At 35.5% G+C, this 21215-nt stretch overlaps 2 protein-coding genes across 2 annotated transcripts in view; one reads left to right on the top strand and one right to left on the bottom strand.

Moving 5' to 3' along the window:
- Nucleotides 1-21215, top strand: part of LOC125647623 (uncharacterized) — a 243738-nt gene that overhangs the window by 123956 nt on the left and 98567 nt on the right. The window contains exon 16 of the mRNA XM_056143955.1: nt 19648-19767. Within this exon, the coding sequence (XP_055999930.1) occupies nt 19648-19767 (120 nt within the window). The remainder of the gene's footprint in view (nt 1-19647; nt 19768-21215) is intronic.
- On the bottom strand, nt 4671-10936 carry LOC125647643 (zinc finger protein 862-like). The gene is made up of 8 exons (XM_048874400.2): nt 7442-10936; nt 6891-7312; nt 6657-6775; nt 6321-6541; nt 5856-5979; nt 5359-5644; nt 4969-5222; nt 4671-4830 (listed from the first exon to the last, which is right to left on the bottom strand). Exons 1-8 carry the CDS (start codon nt 8292-8294, stop codon nt 4752-4754), a joined length of 2358 nt encoding a protein of 785 aa, XP_048730357.2. The 5' UTR covers nt 8295-10936; the 3' UTR covers nt 4671-4751.

A 21215-nucleotide genomic window follows, 5' to 3' on the forward strand; every position in this document is an offset into this window, starting at 1 on the left:
TCTATGGAATCCTCATTTAGGAAGGTGAGGATAACGAACAGTGATCCTTCTCGTAACTCCTATAAGCAATACAAAATAGAGAGGTGGGCAAACACGGACCCCTGGATATACCAGAAGTGGGATCAGGTGCCGATGAGGAGTAAGCACTCCTTGTTGACCGGTTACACCCGCTGTGAGCTCTATATCTTAATCAGGCAAACGAAGTTACCCTTATTCATTATCATTGTGCCAAAAACGGCCTAACAATTGATATGAAACAAGTCAGACAGATTTGACCCAATGATAGGTTGTATTGGCAAAGTAGATTGTTATAACGACCATAGAATTTGCGAAATGCTGGCTTTAAACGAGACAGTTGAAATCCCTGCACCATCAACTTGTTTGTCAGTAGCCTGCCTCCATTTAAAAACTAATCATATACAGAATTTGTTCGTGATTTGTCTATATTTTGACATTCCATTGCTTTCTTAAGTATACAGGACCTGTTCCGATGCTGAACATTCTTGACGTTGTGTCGCATCCTATGAATGCATGTAGAAATGGCAAGGATTGACAAACTTCGTTTCCTAAAGAGACGTCTGGTTTTAATGATATTCTTCACTTAGGGGCAAGATCAAAAGTTCAATGTCTCACAAAAATCTAAGTTCACATAGTTTTCACCAAGACCACCCCCACCCTCCCCACCCCACTCCCTTTAAAACTTAATATGACAAATGTTGAAACTATAATCGAATAACAAGAAAAGAAACGTACGATTATAAATAACACTCTGTATAGGCCTTTCCGAAAACGTGAGTTATCTCTCTTTGTATTTTTACATTCATACATGCCAACTTTCCCGATTTGTGCGGGATTCTCCCGATTTGAAGCAGTTGAAAAGGCAAATCCCGATATCCCGATCGGGATTGCAAAAATACCCCGAAATCCCGATTTTCTAAAAATATCCCCCATTTTACGACAACAAACCCCCATTTCCAACCGGAATTTGAAATCCCGCGTCATTTCTGAACTGGCCAATCAGAATTCGGGACAATAGTCAGCCATTGCTGTTTACCTGCGTCGCATGGTTTCGGGGTGATGTAATTTACCTGGTCTGCCTGTGTCGGGGTGCTTATTGGACAGTGCGAAGCATGTTTTGATAGTAATTAATCGGGACGGATTTCAAATTGACATATCCTTTACACAAACGTGAATGACAACGATAATAGTGTCACCATGCACCACCAAACAATCGGACATTCCCGATTTTTTGCCTCTCGCTGACAGCATCCAAAATATGCAATAAGGTACGTAAAATATATGTTTTTCCAACTAAAATAATATAGGCTATCCGAATCTATCTGTCTATAGCGATGTATTACATAGTCTATATAGTGTAGTATTCAATAGACTTTGTGATGCGTAATTCGCACAAGTCTGTACTGAATTTTATATTAGCAAGTAGCTTTAATTTACAAGTAAAAACGTATATTTTGATGTGTTTTTTTCCCTGGTAATTATTTCAGATGTCATGGGTGCAAAGGTTTTGTTCGCAAACTTCATAGCAGGGCAGACTACTCCTTTTCTGGTTGCAATGCAGATTGTTCCACCAGACTCTGCAAGCCCATGTTTACAGACAACCAAGATCGCCTTTGTAGTCGTACCTAAATGCATGTGCTTCAATTTAAATTTTGATATATAGACCACCCAATATGTATATGGTGTAAAAGGATGTAACTTTAAGTATTATTTGATATTTGTATGTGACTTGTTGGAGAGGATTTTTTGCTGAATAGATAATTTTAATAAAATACTTATGTATATCTTTCAAAGTGTTTCTTTTTTTTTTAATAGTTTTGTTCAAGTCAATGGTCAAACATACTTGGTGTTGTGTTAATGTATGATGCATGTATAATGATTAGATTGATATTTTATTTGAAAAGACAAATATTTATTTTCATGGTAAAATGTCGTGAATTTTGAGCGTTGAAAAAAGGTCGTCGCGCGCAAAATCCCCCATGGGGATTTTCAAAAGTTGACATGTATGTACATTTAGTGTGAATATAACAACTTCCGGGTAGTAACACACTCAGACTGCGCATATATTATAAGAGTTATATTAGTATGGGTGTTGTTCAGAATCGTAAACAGTTGAAATCATTTGTACGAGAATGTTAATGGAAACAAAAACGACTTTCTTGATCGAGTCGGCTGTGATTTTTCGGGGTGGGGTGGGGGGTGGTGGTGGTTAAAAACTGAAGTGGAAATCACGCAGACATTCATTTGTTTACATATGTCTCCAATAACGACTGACATAATTATTTTGTATGAAATCAGAACAGAACTTCTGATTCTCAAGAGATGATGCCATCAACTCAAAGCACGGGTTTTTACGAGGATCGACACGTGCAAAGATCTTGCATAACATGCCCCCCCCTTTCCAAAAAAAAAAAAAAAATCAATTAAATTAGGAAATCAACGCTCTCATTGTTTTATCAGGGCTAAAAAAATTCCACCACTACCAATTGATTCTTTCAAAAATAAACCAGATTGCAATGTTTGGGTAACTTTCTCCAAAGTACCTGGACGTGTTCATTCTGTGTGCAAATCATTTGTACACTGCAGAATGAGGCTGGAATTGTTTTAAAATATCAACTGACATGTTTAAAATGCAGAAAAATAGGTAATTAAATAATGTGATCCTGGGGGGGGGGTCGCAATGTGCTCTCTGGGGGAAGGTAAGTTTAACCCCCAATAGAATGCTTTTGACGTCTCTGTATCTTCCCTCTTTTATTCGTTTTAGCCCCCTTGAAATGTAAGTGATTATATATAGGCACGTATCGTGTCGTAACAAAAATTGCAATGACAGATTTAAATCCCCCTTTTCGCCACAAATTTACAGAATAATTTGAGTAAAACTCCAAATATTTTACCCCAAATGGCTGTATTTACAGGTACACACTCTTGCCAACTATAAATTCAGGGCGTTCAATTATAAGTTATTTTATTTTCAAAACAATTGTATGTGTAAATGTCAGTTTAAAGATGGTTTCTGACGACGAATTTCTTATGGTTATACTTGTATTTGAAACTGTATAAAATTTGTGAGTAGTCAGCTGGAAATCTGTCAGTGGACTCTCACTTACAAGTACAGGCTGGTATAAATTTTACTCGCCAATCAAAGAGATGGACATTTTCAAAATCCAGAGGTGTCAGTCCGACATACCTAGATGTACATCGTGGCAGAATTTTTATCGCTGAATGTACTACATTGATATTGAACAATTTAAGTAACTTCTGATATTTTATTATAAATCTGACTATTGAAACACGGGCGAAAGATCCTGAGGAAATGTATGCAATATATAATATATACTAATTTCAGTCATAAAACACGTGAAATCCTGGAAAGTGGGAGGGGGAATGGTAGTTAGAATAATCTAACTGCGTCTCATGACAGGCCCGCCGTAGGAAATTACACCACTTTAATAACGATAGAACATTCTATCGGGGAGGGAGGGGGGTCCTCCTCTACTTACAACATTAATTTTCTATTATTTTTACATGCAAAGTTGGTTATTTTCACGTGTATGAAGTAAACCTATGCATTGAGATTTTTTATTAACGTTAACATATTTGTTGGCGTGATTACTGTAAAAGAGCAAGGTACATTAAGGCCCAAATTTCGCCACAAAATTAGGATAAATTTAAAATGTGATTTCACTTGGTTTAATTATTATGATTATGCACTAGGGCATTGGCCCTGATGATACATGTGGAAATTAGTGACGTAATATGTTCTGTGACGTCATTTTCCTTATCTCCGATTGACATGATTTACCGAAATTAGCTGTTTTTTATGCCTTTGAAAGAATTTTTAAGATAGAGCACATGCAACAACCACAAAGATGTTTTGTGTACAAATTAATCATGTTGAAAGTCAGTAATGAGCAAAATTTTGACTTGGTTGGTAAATGAGCAGACTGTTAAATTTAACGTTTAACCATTTCCCGCGTTCATCTATAATACAAATTCCAACGTTGATGGTGTCCATATATACAAGTTTAATGAATAAATAATATGCATATGTACAGTATATTAAATTTTATAAGACTCTACATAGTTTACATTGAAGAAGATAGTGTGTAATCAGATAATTGGAATCTTTGACACAGATATTTCCGATTCCAATTTTATGTTTGATATAAATACGCAATGATATCAACGCAATTAATGTAACACATGGAAAAGTTCAGGCAATCACATATTCTTTTTTTTATCATAGATGGTTTATGATATGAATTATCCCTCTAAATTGGTGTGCATATACTGTGGCAGCTACAATGCGTATCTAAATACATGTCTAAATATGCTTTGCCAGTCATAATATTCTAACGTACATGTAGGCTAATTATAACTTATTGGGTATGTTGCATGTGTAATTTCAAATGCTATTCTAATATTGTATTAAGCATTATGTCAGACACATCTAATGATTGCAGTCTTCACGAAAAACTTTGAGAAGCACAGGCCCTTTGGGCCTCCCAGTATAATAATTTTGCAAGCCCGAACAATATTTTACAGGCCCAACATGTTTTTCCTAATTTGACCACTTGTCATTTGCAAGGTGCTGCATGCTGATTCTGATACATGTACAGGTCAAGGTGATCATAGTTAGAGAACAACTGACATTAAAAGGATTATCTTATTTTATTTTTCAATATTTTAATTTTGCAGATAATTCAGCAACTCATGTTCAACTTCCACTTCAGTCATTTCATCACTTTCATAACCATAATCCTCTTCATCTTCTGTATCTGTATCTGACTCAACAAAATCTTTCCCACCGATCTACAAGAAACAATACATGTGTATATTATAAATAAGTATTAAGAAGCATTTTTATTATTTGATTTCTTTTCATCGATTGCAATGTCAAAATATTATCCAATTTATGACATATTCAGTTTTAAGATATTATTTATGTACCTGCATCTGAAGTTCTGACTGTTCCTGGCATATATATTAGCTGCACCTTCAACTTCAACAGCAGTTGAGTCTGTCCCAGCAGCCTTTGCTACTTCAACTGTGTCAGTATTTGTGACTGCTCCAGTGACATCAACTATCTCCACAGAATCCGTTGATGTTGATTCACTTGTCATGCATTGCCCAGTCTTGTCATGTGCTTGAATAGGCCGAGTCCTGTGGTACCCCAAACGTCTGCGGCGCCCCGATGCAGTTTTCTAGAAAAATTTAATATAATAAATAAATTTATTTTTTAAATATGTAATCATACTGTGCTATTTTATTTTTTAACAGGAATCAAAACTCTTTGTGTACAGAAGATAAACTTTATCCAATATTTTTATTTTAATATACCATCCAATTCTTGATGGCCGGATCAGGATTAAATTCTTCTATGTCAGATGACTGAACGTTGATCATCATAAGGTCATTGAGTGTTGAAGTTTTCATTCTCCTTCGTCTCCTTCCTTTTGTGAGTTTCATGGCTGAAAACAAGCACTCGTTGTTAACAGATGTGGGTGGCATGGTTTGTACCAAGTCCAAGAGCAAAAACACATTTGCAAGTCCATATATATGCTGGCTAAGCTGTGAGTGTACTTCCATCCACTGGAGACTGAGCTTTGTTAGTTTGTCACTGAACCTAAAATTAAAGGAGAACTTGCAATGAGTTTATCACTATCACCAAAATCCATCAAGAACTATGAAAAAATTACAATCTGAATAATTTTGTACACGACCTAAATTCAGTATACTTTCAGTTATATAATTTACTTAAATTCTGGGCTTTTCCAAAAAGAATTTATTATCTTAAGATTTACAATACAATATCAAATGAATTCAAATTTATTTACTTCTCATAGACAAGAGTCTTTAGAAGTAACCATTCGTTGATAATCTCAGAAGGCTCATCACATGAACGTTGTAGGATGTCATGAAAATGTTTCATCAATAGCTGAATGCTGTCATTGCCATACTCTGGAATTCAAATATGAAAACCATTTAAACGAAATGACAATTACTAGTATACCTGCATTACTTTACCAAAGAAAAATTTTAAGGCATAGATAAGTCAGATGATTCTTTCACAAATTTCTTAAAGCACAAGACATCATAACATTAAAAACTCCATCATTTATCATTCAAGACCCTATTTCAGACACTTCTGCATTCAGATTGCATGATGATCATGAACATTGAAATATAAAACCAAGTTCAATCATAGAATAACAAATCAAAGTAAACAAAAGAAACAAACAAACAACAACCCACAAATCAATTCAAAAGCAGTAACTCTCCATGCACAAACTAAATTTAACCTCCAATAGTATCTGATTCGAATCCTGGTTGTGGCCAGTTATTGAAAGATGCTATCCCTATGGATTTTAGTACATCATCCAATGGGAATCTGTCTTTCAATGATTTCTGAATGGCTGATATTATATCAGTGGCCTTTCCATCTGGCTTTGATCCCTTGAATGTCAAGCGTTCCCTCTGATACTCCTCTTTACTAACAACTTCAGATACTGTTTTCATCTCCCTATACATTTGTCATTTATGCATTACAGTGTTCATCATGTCTAAAATTATGTTATTATGCACATTAGAAACTACTGTAGTCGCTAGTATTTATCACTCAGAATGATGCTACTTACATGTTTGACAACATCTCCAACAAATTCTCAGTGGCAGAAAGTCTGATGTATGCGTCAGCTAAAGTAAGGTTCCTCTTCTGTAGAAAGAGAGAGAGCCGCATCAGGTGACCTATAAGCTCCTAAAAATAAATCATTACTTAGTATTATCATACAACTCAGAGATGTATCATATTAACTTCCTCTATCAGCAACCGTTTGTAACATCAAAGAATTGCATGCACTGTAAATCCCTACCTTCAGCATCAGTAAATATGCAATAATGTGTCCATCCTGTAACATCCTTGCATATCCCTCAGCTTTAGCATTTTTGTGAGAAGAGGAGTCCAACTGCATCTTGAAGGCTTTGTAACCTTTAACCAGTGCATTGATTGCCCTCTGAGTGTGTGGTAACCAGCGTGTACCACCTACTCTAGTTGGTAAAATCTGGGTTTGCTCTAACGATTGAAAACATCTCTTCAAACTTTTCTTCTGGGTTGGGCTTTTGCGGTATAGATAATACAGTCCTATTAGTAGAGTCGTAGCACGGTCGTAAAGTTTCTGTGAATGCACTTTTATGGCGTCTTTGAATCCCAACTCAAGTCTATGAGCGAGGCAATGAGTAACAATGAGGTATGGCCTTGACTCCTTCAGAAGGGCTGCTAATCCAGATTTACGTCCTATGCAAATAAAAAAAGCCTATAATTTTTTGTAAAACTAAAGTTGTAATCTAATTCTACTTAATCTTGAATGTACCTGAAAATTAAATATTGCACCGAGACGAATCTATGTCATATATGTATATTTACCTTGCATATTGGATGCCCCGTCCGCACAAAATCCAACCAACTTGTGTTGAAATACTTCATCGAGTCCAAGCGACTGAAATACACCTGAGATATAGTCATGAATGTCTTTGGCACAAGTAGACTCTGGGCTTCCAATATGGAAAAAAATATCTTCAATGATGCCATTAGTACAAACTCGAACGTAAAAATTTTCCTGCTCTTCTCCAGTAAAATCAGTGCTACCATCACAGGTAAAACTAAAAAACTTGGCTTCTGTAAGCTTTTGAACAACATCATTCCTTGTAACATTTGCAATACACTTGACAAAAGATGCCCCTGCTTTATCATTGCGGTATTGACTGCCAACGTCTAATCCTTTTGCAGCATCTAGTCTACATATGAAACTATAGTCACGAAATGACTTGTGATGCTTTGCAACAGCATGAGCTGTTCTAAATTTAATGACTAGTCGATCATAGTCCGCCTTTTGAAGCATTTCTAGGCACTTGTGGGCATCTGATATCTGCCCCGAGACTGTTGAGGTAGCTATGTATTTCGGTGCAAAGTGTTTGTGGTACTTGCTTGCTTCATGCTGTTTTACAGCAAACAATTTCAAATTCTCAGTCCCAGACACAAACTTACAATCTGACACCTTGTTTTGTACACACCACGTACAAAACATTTTCTTTTTTTCAGTATCAAACGTTAACCATGGCCTACCCTCTGTCCAGTGGGGCATAAATTTCCGCTCTCTTTTATCCTCGTATGATCGTTTTTTGGGATTTGGATCTGATGACTCTGACTCCAAATTACGCTTGGGGGTTTTAGAATATCCCAGACGAGCCCCCTCCTTATACTTTAGAAAAGGCAGCATTGTTGCGCCTATGGAATTCAACTGTAAGTCCAATCCGATTGCTGCCAAGTCATAACAAAGTCTGAGTCAATTTCACGCTTTATTAATAATATATAAAGAACATATAAGAAAACATTTATAGGCCCGCCAGACTCCTGGGTTAAATATTTTTAGAAGCCCGATCCCGATTTTACTGGCCTCGGGCCACCAGTTAACGTCGAAGACTGTGATTGTCCATCTGAATTAAAAACCCACTCATGATACATAATATGTATGTTATTAAGTAAGAATTTTATTATGGCTTTGGACTGGCTTTTAAAAAAAAAAATACACGTCTGCAACCGAATGCAATCTTTGTTTATAAAGTAAAAAGTTTAATAATATCGAAAATGAAAGCGCGATAGCTTAATCGGTACCTTTTTACCAGAGCATAACAGTGCGAGAGTTCGAATGCAAAATCCGGTTATATTTTCCCCGTAAAAATTGAATTAGTAGCAAGTCAAACATACAGGCTTTAAATATAATACACTTGAAAATCAATTCATTACAATAAATTGTTCATTATTTACATGCTGCAGTACCTGTAGTTTTATGACTTGCATGTTTAAACCTATCAAAACAATTCCAACTTCATCGATCTGTCGTTTACATTACAAAGTTGTCAAACTCATTTAGGAGAGGTTACTCCATGATATATATAGTAATGAAATATTCCCACGATGAACGATGTAGTATCTAGATATCTAACTTATTACTCATTTGTAAGCTTGAAAAAAAGTATACGCTTGTATTGTGTATTCCAAGAGGACAAAACCTGGTGAACCCCGATCATTACATGTTAAAAAAAAAAAAAAAAAAATGAATAGATAAAAAACATTTCTTAAGAAAACATTTTAGTAGAAACGAACGACTCTGACTGCATTTGCAATCAATGTCAACAGATCTACAACTCTAATCATTTCATGCTTACATTTTCGCAAGCATTCAGTACTACCATAAAGGGGGGGGGGGATAAATCAAAATTCGCATGTAAAATTTATGGAAAAGCTACATTCTCAAAACAAAAGAATGTTTGGGCCAAATCCCCCTGTTCCTATGTCGCTGTAATAATTATTTGTTTATAGAATTATAGAATCGCATTACATTTGTCGATAACTGACGCACGTGTTCTGTGACTTAGTCTTATTTAAAAATACATGATAGCTAGTCATTGGTTACTATTTTCATCATTAAATCGTGGAACTGGTGTTGAAGTATTAGAACGCAATTTTCACACATAAGGAGAACTTTCTTTTCCTGCATTTACACTTTAACCATCCCACTCACCGTCGGTCACTTAGCATTTAGTGGCATGTGCACAAAACACCGCTTAATGACAATATCCGAATCATGCGCGGATCTAGAGTGGAGGTGCGGACACCCCCTCCCCTCTGGAATTAAAGTTACATGTAATTTGTGCCTAAAGTAATGAGGACTAAACTAGAGCACAATATTATCATTTGTATAAAACTGGAACGATTGTTTGATATCCTTTTCCCAATTTACATAATTACTGGTGATTAATGTAAACATTCTAACCAAGCAGTATTCTTGACCTTTTTCAATTTCAATTTCACTAGAAATCTTTGTGGAACTAATGTAAGTTCTCAACAAAGCACAGGAATTTGGATACAGCGCGGTAATAATATATTAATTTTAGCAAAGCATGATATTTTGTAGCATTAAAGAACACTAGATATTTTCTTTGTTTACACTTCAAATAAATCAAATAGCCGACGTTATAGAAATAAAGTAAAAGTGTTCAATGTGTTGTAATCGTACACTACCATTATTTGGAGACGGTAGTGAAATGAAGAATTCAAACATAACTCTCCGAAATTTCGCTGCATTTAGATAGATGAAGTATGTCAGTCGCGTGTCATTTACTAGAAAAGAAAATAGCATATTCCCAGATCCATGGAAATCGTGCAGCATGCAGAAAGTACCCTGAATAGGTGTCTGATAAAATCAAGTGACGAAGTCCTTGTACACAACGATGGCTTCGAAAAACATGTGCCGGTCATGGTATGATGATATCGTGGCACTTTTGCACGATGATGAATATCTAATATGAATGTAAGATCGAATGAAACTTAATTGGCTGTTTTATAATAATTTAATTGTTAAGTATAATATTTTCTACAATTTTACGTTCTGTAGTAATTTTCTTGAGATCGATTAGGTGAACAACGTGAACAAGCATACGATATGTCTCCGAGTAAAACATTACTTAACCGCCAAGTTTCACCTGAAAAAAAAAAAAAAACTATTTGGTAAACAATGCGCACCCCTTTCTCACGCCAAAAATCCTTGAAAAAAAGTGCATATCATATTCAGGGCCGTAAATTACATGGAGGCGGAGGAGGCAGCTGCCTTCTCCAACTTTTGAGCCAAAAAAAATTAAAATTTAAAGTTCATTAGAATTTATGTTGTTTCCAATAACTAAGAACATGATACCTCCCTTAAAAAGCATTCCAAATCTTACTTTTAGAATGAGTTAGTCAAGTAACATCTTAGAAGGCCCTAGAATCAAGGATTTTGCACGAAACGTGTTCAGTGTGCACAAAATGTGCTGGGGGCCTGGGCGGCCCCCAGACCCCCGCCTACTTTCCTGCCTCCTCCAAATTGAAGGTTAATTTACGGCCCTGATATTCAACAAAATACGGTACTATGCTATACATCGACGTATTCTTCATGATATTCAAGCATAAATATGATGGTTTGATGAGAGAATCAGGAAAAAGAGGCTAGATTTGGTCATAAAATTTTCATTTCTTTGTCTCAAATGAACAATTTGCATCTAGATTTTGAATTTTTTTCCCGGACCCCCACCCTTTTTAAGAGGGGAAAAGCCCCTCCCGCACTCTTCCCCTCGTCGCATCGCGACTCGGCCGTCTACTTTCAACAGCCGAACTAGTCACAAATCAGCAGGACTAGTAAATTATAGATTCTAGTAGTCATTTCACTAGTATAGTGAAAAAACTTGGTGTCAAAAACTGATTAGATCTTACACCTTTCATTATTTTGACAATTGCTGGAAAATATAAATATCTTTGACTGACGGCATTATATATGCTGATGCACTGTCATAGTGATTGACTTTGGTACTTTTAATAGACAGTCTCTGCTTCATTCATCATTAGAAACTGGCCGAAAAGGATTTGTTGAATGATTTATTGGACAGGGAAATCAAGGTTGTTTTCATATCTCCGACTAAATCGGCATGTATCAAAAGGTAGAAGGGGTGGGGGTCAAAAATATACAATCCTCTCCCATGCAGACTTCGGACGTGGTTTGAGACAATGAATATGATTTATGATTCAAACTTTTTTCCTTTGCGTAAATACTAATTCATTGAAAGATTTCTTATATAAAGATAATTGTCAGGAGCCTGTATATTTTTTTTTTCAAATAAAGAGTGTAATTAATAGATGCAAGTGTATGTGCTAAAACATTGAATATAATACTGACAAGATTATTTTTTGTTAGGTTTTTCATGGTGTCAGTGTCAACTCTTGTGTAGAACTTATCACGTTGTTTGTAAATCTTATCACATCCTATAAGGTTCACATTCGGCCCAATTGTCAGGTGTTGAAATTTAAAATAAAACTTTTCAAGTTCGTTTTATAATATTTCTTTTCACATATATTCTGAATGAATTTCATGTTCTTTTTACTACATGTACAATCCAATGTAGCATTGGCTAGTGTGTGTTCCTTCGGTGAAAACATTTAGTGCGCTCGAAAAAATAGAACAAAGTGTACATATACACACAAGAAAAACTTAAGGTAACCACGCGCTACGTACATACATGATATTCATTTAATTTAGATTAAAACAATGCAAATTGAATGCAAATGTAAATACAATGTTAAAATTGAATGAATATTTATGGGTTGCTCTAAAATTCTTAGATACAATTACACTAATCGTCCTTCAAATCACAGCATCCGCCGCATTGAATCATCTACAATTGATTAAAACCTTTGGAAAATATCAATTAAACTTTTCAAATAAAAATCATAGTGCACATTTGTTTAATAAAACTTTGGGGATATGACGACATAAATTGGATTATTTTCATATTGTGAGTTCATGACATAGCTTTCTTGTTCATAACGTAGTATAACGTAACGTCAAAATGGCACAACGTTATCGTAAACTATACTGTATTTACATATGTATTATACATAAGTAAACATTTTTACGAAGACATCATAACCATTTTATGGAAGTATACACCATATGAAAGAATTTTGAGGAATATCATTTAATTTGGACGCGGGGCCAAATTTGGCCCCAAACGTACCTTGTCCTTATACAGCAATATATTTGTGGCCTTCTGCAATGTTGATAATGATGCTTCTCGAATATACTACCCGGAAGTCTTACACTACTGTTACGCAAGCGCACTACGTCCCGGATCAAGGAAAGATAACTCATGTTTTCGGATTGGCCTATACCTTTGTATACATTTTCTACTGTTTATTCACAAATGAAAGTGTACATTAAATCTATTTTAAATGTTCATTATATGTTTTAAATATTATTTGGTATTCAACAGTTGCTTGTCTTTTTCCTTTTTCAACTAAAGTGTAATCGATGTCAGATGACAGAAAATTATGGGAATTTTTATTCCCCTCCCCCTAACTAATTGAATTTAAATTTTCATCCGGCATTCATCTCGTCCCTTGGGGCAGTTATGTTTGTTTCAGAGTTCGTTGCTATTTCTGTGCTTGATATAAAAACATTTCAAACACAATGTGCATTTTGTATGATCCTCTAAAATTTACGATAAATAACTGTATCCCCTTTCCATTCTCAATGATCGTGTGCCAGCGTGGTAAGAATTCCATCGTCATCGAAAACAAGTTTTGTCAAAATAGATGGCCGGGTGGTCTAGCGCGCTGGTCGCATGCTGCTAGGAGATGTGGTTCCGCAGGTCGTGAGCCCAAGACTAATTAGAAAGAGTAACTACTAGATTTTACATCAAATCAAGATACTATGCGCAAGTGTTTACTTACATTGATTTTTATTATTCATATTATCAATGTTTTATCATTATTATTACCCATGAATGACTCCCCAAACATGAATTTGAAAAAGAAAAGCAAAATTACTTTACTTACTTAGTTTTATAAAACTTTTTAATACAAAACGCTTGCTCAAATGATGAAGATACAAAATAACTGAAACTATTAACCCGAATGGCTTTCCATACTTACTTTTTTTTAACAAATGTAATTCCCCCTTGTAAATTGACACTTAATTCTTTAAGATTTCAATTTATAATTGATTATTCATAACTTCTAAAGTAAATATTGTGTTTCATAATTAAAATTAATTCAGTAAAGGGTCAAACAAAATATTTTGAAGCTTTGTTCGCGAAAGTTCCCCGGTAATGGAAGTCGGCAAAGAATATGAGATGCTGAGCAATATTGCATGTATATAGAAAGTCAGAAAATCACCTTTTTACTGTTTAATCGCGTTTTTTATTACATGTATGCACTTTAGATCGTCGTGTATAACTTTATTCCGATGACTGTCACAGTTAAGTTACTCCCCTTTTACGTGTACGGCGTGCCGTAAACACCACAAAATATCGATGGTTTACTAAAACATTTAAGTGTAAATTTGAAATATTTCCCATTGTCCGATTTTGTCTGATTTTTTGTATGTTGTTAACCGTGCTTTTGTTGATAAAATTCCATCGAGTTTGTTTCTGTTGCAATTACTTTGAGGTGATTTGCTAGATTGACTAGACTATTATCGGGGGCATTTGTGTTTCATTTTGTGGATCGATCCTTATGTGACTTATCAATATTAATGGTTAAAAGTGGAAAAACTGTATTAATTTCCTCTCAATATAGTTTAATTTAATCAATAACCAAGGAAAATGTATATGTTACCACCTTTGTAAAGATGTCAGACATACAAAAACAGAAGTATATATCAGCATAAAAAAAAATCACACATTTTCGTTAAACAGAGTAATGAAAATTAAGAAAAACCTGCTTAAATGACAAATTTTAAATGTCAACATTTTAAGAAAACTGCTAATTTATAAATATATGAAAATTAATTTTGGATATTAGAGAAATCATTGTCATAGACATGCAGGAGAGGAAATTCCAGCATAGGAGTTGCAGTCTTCACGAAAAACGTTGTAAAGCACAGGCCCTTCGGGCCTCCCGGTATAATAATTGTGCAAGCCCGAACAATATTTTACAGGCCCAAAATGTTTTTTTCTAATTTGACCACATGTCATTTGCTGATTCTGCACTATAGATACATGCATGTTCTACTGTAGGAAAATACAGGTCAAGATTATCATAGTTAGAGAACAACTGACATTAAAAGGATTGTCTTATTTTATTTTTCAATATATTAATCTCGCAGATACATCAGCAGCTCATGTTCAACTTTGTTTTGTATACACCGCGTACAAATCATTTTGTTGTCTCCAGAATCAAATGTTAGCCAAGGCCTACCCTTGGTCCAATGGGCCATGAATTTTCACTCTTTTCTCCTCGTACGACAGGTTTTTTGGGTTTTTTTTTTTTTTATCGGATGGTTGTGATTATGAAATACGCTTGGGTGGTTTTGAATTTCCCGGACGAGCCCCCTCCCTATACTTCAGAAAAGGCAGCATGGTTGATAATTTTTCTATGCGAAATTTGACTACTAAGTCATGACATTTAGTCTGAGTCAATCTCACGCTTTATTTGTAATATATACAGAACATATAAGAAAACATTTACAGGCCCGCCGGACTCCTGGGTTTAATATTTTAAGAAGCCTGATCCCGATTTTACTGGCCTCGGGCATCGGGCCACTGGTTAACGTCGAAGACTGGAGTTGCCCTTGACAACATTTTAAAAATTATAAATGATTACATTTGGAAAATGAAAACTTTTTCAGTATCAAAAGTATACCAAATTTTTTAGCTCACCTGAACTGAAGGTTCAAGTGAGCTTTTCTGATCGCTTTTTGTCCGTCGTCTGTCTGTCTGTCTGTTAAACTTTTCACATTTTCGACTTCTTCTCCAGAACCACTGGGCCAATTTCAACCAAACATGGCCAAAAGCATCCTTGGGTGAAGGGCTTTCAAGTTTGTTCAAATGAAGGGCCATGTCCCTTTCAAAGGGGAGATAATCACAAAAATGCAAAAATAGGGTGGAGTCATTTAAAAATCTTCTTCTCAAGAACCACTAGGCCAGAAGAGCTAAAATTTACCTGAAAGCTTTCTGACATATTGCAGATTCAAGTTTGTTCAAATCATGGCCCCCGGTGGTAGGATGGGGCCACAAGGGGGGATCAAAGTTTTACATACAAATATATAGGGAAAAACTTTAAAAATCTTCTTCTCAAGAACCACTAAGCCAGAAAAGCTGAGATTTACATGAAAGCTTCCTGACATAATGCAGATTGAAGTTTGTTCAAATCATGGGCCCCTGGGGTTGGATGGGGCCACAATAGGGGATCAAAGTTTTACATACAAATATATAGGAAAATTAAATCTTTAAAAATCTTCTTCTCAAGAACCACTAAGTCAGAAAAGCTGATTTTTACATGAAAACTTTCTGACATAGTGCAGATTCAAGTTTGTTCAAATCATGGCCCCCGGGGGTAGGATGGGGCCACAAGGGGGGATCAAAGTTTTACATACAAATGTATAGTTAAAATCTTTTTCTCAATAACCACGAAGTCAGAAAAGCTGATATTTACAAGAAAACTTTCTGACATAGTGCAGATTCAAGTTTGTTCAAATCATGGCCTCGGGGGGGGGGGGGGGGGTCAAAGTTTTACATACAAATATAGGAAAAAGCTTTAAAAATCTTCTTCTCAAGAACCATTGGGCCAAAGAAGTTGACATTTACATGAAAGCTTTCTGACACAGTGTAGATTCAAGTTTGCAAAGGGTAGTTTGGGCCATAATAGGGACTAAGGTTTTACAATGAAATATATATGGAAAGTCTTCAGATATGGGCCAAGGTGACTCAGGTGAGCGATGTGGCCCATGGGCCTCTTATTATTTTATTCAGTGATTGAAATTCCCCTGAAAGATATATTTTTATCATGTGCAAAGTTTAATTAAACAAAGATTTTGCAAAAAGCTATGACATCACATGAGGATCAATCAACCTTAGGTTATATCTGAAAGATCTGTTATTTTCTCTTCTAATTAATACTGAGTATTTGGCAATGCTGTCTTGGCACTTAATCTTTTTACTACAAGCTCAAAATGGAAGTGAGAGTACAATATGTAGTAGCACCAGGAAATTTTCTTACTCCTATTTGGTATAGATTATTATACCCCCAGGAACAAGTTGTGGGGGGGTATACTGGAATAGGGTTGTCCGTCCGTAGACGCAATGGTTTCCGGGCTCTAAAGCATTATCCTTTCCACCTACCGTCACCGTATCATATATATGGACTACCCATGGAATGAAGATGTTCCCTATTGATTTTGGGGTCAAAGGTCAAGCACACTGTACATCGAAGTAGCAATATGGTTTCCGGGCTCTAAAGCATTATCCTTTCCACCTACAGTCACCATATCATACATATGGACTACCCATGGGATGAAGATATTCCCTATCAATTTTGGGGTCAAAAGGTCAAAGGTCATGCACACTGGACATCGAAGTAGCAATATGGTTCGGTTTGTCATGCCATTTGTTTTTTACACTCAGAAAAGAGGTAGTTTATACCTATTACCAACACCCTTTGGGAGATTGGGGTAGGGGGGGGGGAGGGGTATTCTTAATGAGCATTGCTCACAGTACCTTTTGTTTTAAATGTATGTATTGAGAAGAGATTAGAATATCTTCAATGCGAGAAGATATATCACTCCATTTCACCTTCATTGAAAGAAAATGAAGTATAATGTTTAATAAGAAAAGGTGTGCAGGTAGCGCAGAGGTAGTGCTCTCGCTTCTCACTGCTGCAACCTGAGTTCGATCCCTGTGATCAGCAGTGGTTGTATGTGAGACAGAGAGGGTATGGCTGTTGCCCGCTCGGACATGTGGGTTTCCTCCGGGTACTCCTGTTTCCTCCCAAATAAATGACCACCTGGTGCAAAAATCAGTGTGTCAAAGGACCCCATTGGAAATAAGCTTTTGGGTTAGACCAATTCAACTTAATAAATAGATTATCATCCAGGGTCAGCAAAAAGTATGGGGCGGGTTTGAGGATTTTATTTTTTAATTTTTAATTTTCTGAGAAAAATATTAAAGACAAACGAATTTTTCCCCCCCAACAGATCCGCATCACTTAATGGCAGATGAATATCAATCTATGCTATTCCAGGTTAAGCTTTAATTTAAGGATATAACAGAAATATACATAATGTACCTAACTTCTTCAAGATTTACGTCTGTAAGAACACGAGAAATTAAGAAAACCATATAAATCTATTTTCTTCACGTGACTTTTCACGTTCCTATACCGGAAATGTAAACAAGTGTGAATGCCGGAATCGGACATGAAAAAAATCGCAAGTTTCGCAAAATAAAAAAATTCAGGGCGGGCCAATTTTTGAGGGGCGGACGGGGATGATAATCTATCAATTAAGTTTAATTGGCCTTATCCTTGGTATTTATGTATGTATGTATATACCGAATAAATATTTATTTTTAATCATGACTTGATTGCATCCAGAAGGTAAATACATCAATAATGTTTTAACTGTTTGTCAGAAAAATGATATCCACCTCCTCCCCTGTAACTGTTTTTATACGACCGTCGAAGACGGGACGTATTATGGTATGGCATCGTCCGTCTGTCTGTCCGAACCTTGTAGTATCACTTTTTAGGAAAACCTTGTGGTCAGGATACAAACCGAACCGTAAGCTCCAGGATATTATAACTTGGTATATTTGATCACCATGATGAGAGGAAGATGCCTATTGTTTTTCAAGGTCAAGGTCGTAGTATCACTTTTTAGGAAAACCTTGTGGGCAGGATACAAACCGAACCATAAGCTCCAGGATATTATAACTTGGTATATTTGATCATCATGATGAGAGGAAGGTGCCTATTGTTTTTCAAGGTCAAAGGTCAAGGTCGTAGTATCACTTTTTAGGAAAACCTTGTGGGCAGGATACAAACCGAACCATAAGCTCCAGGATATTATAACTTGGTATATTTGATCACCATGATAAGAGGAAGATGCCTATTTTTTTCAAGGTCAAGGTCATAGGTTTACTTAGTAGGAAAACCTTGTAGGTATACAGACCGAACTGTTGGGGCTAGGAGTGTCAAATTTAATACGCATATACCTTATTCCAAGTGGAAGAAGCCTATTGTTTCTCAAGGTCAAAGGTCAAGGTGGTTGTAGCAGGATACAAACAAAACTGTTTTGGCTAGGAATGCCAATACTTTTCTTTTTCAAGTTTAAAAGGTCAAGACTGTTAGATGGCATGCTTCACTTGATAATTTGGTGCCAAGTATAGCATGTGAACTTCCCAAGTTATACTTTATTGAAGACATATTTCTATATAATTATAGGTTTTACCTGCAAAAAAAATGGTTATCTGCCTCTACAAAAATAGTTATGTTCAATATTTTTGATAATAATGAATTAGCTCACAGAGGACAGTGCTAACTTCACTAAAATATGAATCCCACTAAAATATGTTTTCCTTGAGCAAAATCTACGGGCGTATTATGCCATGTTGGCGTTGCTTTTGTTGATAATATAACTGGGCAGATCAGAACTCTTGGCTAGTGAAGATGGTCATCTGCCCTGCCAGATTAACGCCTAAATCTTTCACTGAATTGATTTCTAGACTTTTCTTTAATCTTCAAGACTCAATGATAAAGTGTATATATTTCTGCGAATTCATTTGTAACCCCACCACCACCACACACAAACAAACACAACCATGGTCACCACCATTCAAAATTGCATGATAATAGAATTGGAAAAAAAAGCTGAAAATAACCAGAAGTGAATTTAAAACAATATATAGATAAAGGGTTGTTGAAAACATGGCCCTTGGTGTCCCATTATTCGGTGTCTTAACATGTGTAGGACATGAATTAAGGCTCCAAATCTAACAACTGTCACATTTCTATTAGACTGTTGATGTACTGGCTCATGGTTATGGTAGAACAATTTCATTTATGGAAAATTGTTAGAAATCTTTATAAATGAATAGCAGAGTTGTAACATATTTGAATTATCAATTATGAAAGTACATATTTATATATGGAAGGAAAAAATGATGACTATTGGTAAAATGCAAGTTACAAACAAGACATTTTTGTGAACTTGTATAAAAAGTATTCATGTGATTTTAAATTCGGTTCCTTTTCTTTTTCCCTCCTAGGTATTGGCAGTATATGCCCTGGCATATGATGCAGTGATAGTATATGGTGAAGCTATAACAGCTTTGATACTGAAGAATATGACCATTACACCAGACAGTCTAGTAGATGAAATAAGAAAGGTATGAATTGACAGATTTTCTCTTTAAGGACATGCGGGACGATGTGGCCAAAAATAACTCGTCAATGAATATTTTTTCTTTTTTTCATGAAGCACCATCAGGATGTCCTGTACAATGTGTATAAATTTCATGGCCACTTTCTAGGTATACAAGGGAGATAATAAGCTTTGAATTAACCCCCTTTTCGAAAATTGTGAATTTTACAAGATTATTCCGATTTTCAATTAAAAAAAATAATTTGATGGAATTTTTATCTATATCTTTTACAATAATTTTTAGAATATATGTAAAATATAAAATATATAATAATAAAATGCTTAAACATAACCATATAATAAGAAATTGGGAAAATTTAAGGATTTGGGGTGGAAATTGGTTCTCAAAAACAGGGTAGTCCAGATACTAAATGAAGCACTGCTCAAAAACTTGTCAATGAATTTTTTTGCAAACACTGCGATTAAAAGCTATTCATATACCCAACTTCCTGTAGAAATATGAAGGGGTGAAGCTAATCTTGATTTTGAGGTAGGCGTCCTTGAAGTTAACATTGATATGTTCACTTGGGGTTAGGCTTGGCGAAATATTTGTTATTAATAACTTTCAAGCTTATATTCTTTTCATGTACAACTACTGTTAAAAGTAATGGGGGATGGGACAGTCTCAATTTATTTGCACTACAAAATTTAAAAATAAAGCTCATTGTCAAAGACAAGGGAGGGGGGGGGGGGGGGGGGGGGGGGCAGCCTAATTATTCGTGCCTGTTTTGGAATACATTGTTAGAAACTATATTTGCTTTGAACCTATTGAAATATTTAGAATTTTCATAATTATGGAACAAAAATTGAGTTCATGGAAACAAATTAAAATTTATTTATTTTTAAATATTCATGTATATATTAAACATGGCTTCGAACAAAAGTCTAGCTCTAAACAATACGTCTTCTTTCAAACCACGGGTTAGGTCTAGTTAACGTCAATATGAGCTACTACTTCCTTTACCAGATCAACAGCATATCCGCAGCCATGGTAGCTAGTGTCGCTTGACTCGATCGTCTCCATGCTATTTTTCAAGGTATTTATGTATCGCACATGTTGTGACTTTGCACCTTTTTCTTTTTCACACGTCTGCTTCTCGCATAAATTCCGACGTGTGTCATATGTTTTAAGTTAGTTACCATTTCCGCAGCAGTGTTTCGTAAAGTTTGTAAAAATAATTTGGAATATGAAATAGTTTCAGAGATGAAGCGTACTTATATTTACATGAAAATGCTTGCAAAAATTAAACATTCCTAGTATGGACGTTAATATTTGACCAAAAGTAACGATTGTCGTCATAAGGGGGGGGGGTATTTTTCGCAAACAAGGATCGATTATAAAAGCACCTTAAAGGTTTGTATGTTTCCCAAGCAAAATTCGGAGAAATGTGTGTCCAGTTCTGGTTTCACACT

The sequence above is a fragment of the Ostrea edulis genome, chromosome 1 (assembly GCF_947568905.1).
Source record: "Ostrea edulis chromosome 1, xbOstEdul1.1, whole genome shotgun sequence".
NCBI classification, from domain to species: domain Eukaryota; kingdom Metazoa; phylum Mollusca; class Bivalvia; order Ostreida; family Ostreidae; genus Ostrea; species Ostrea edulis.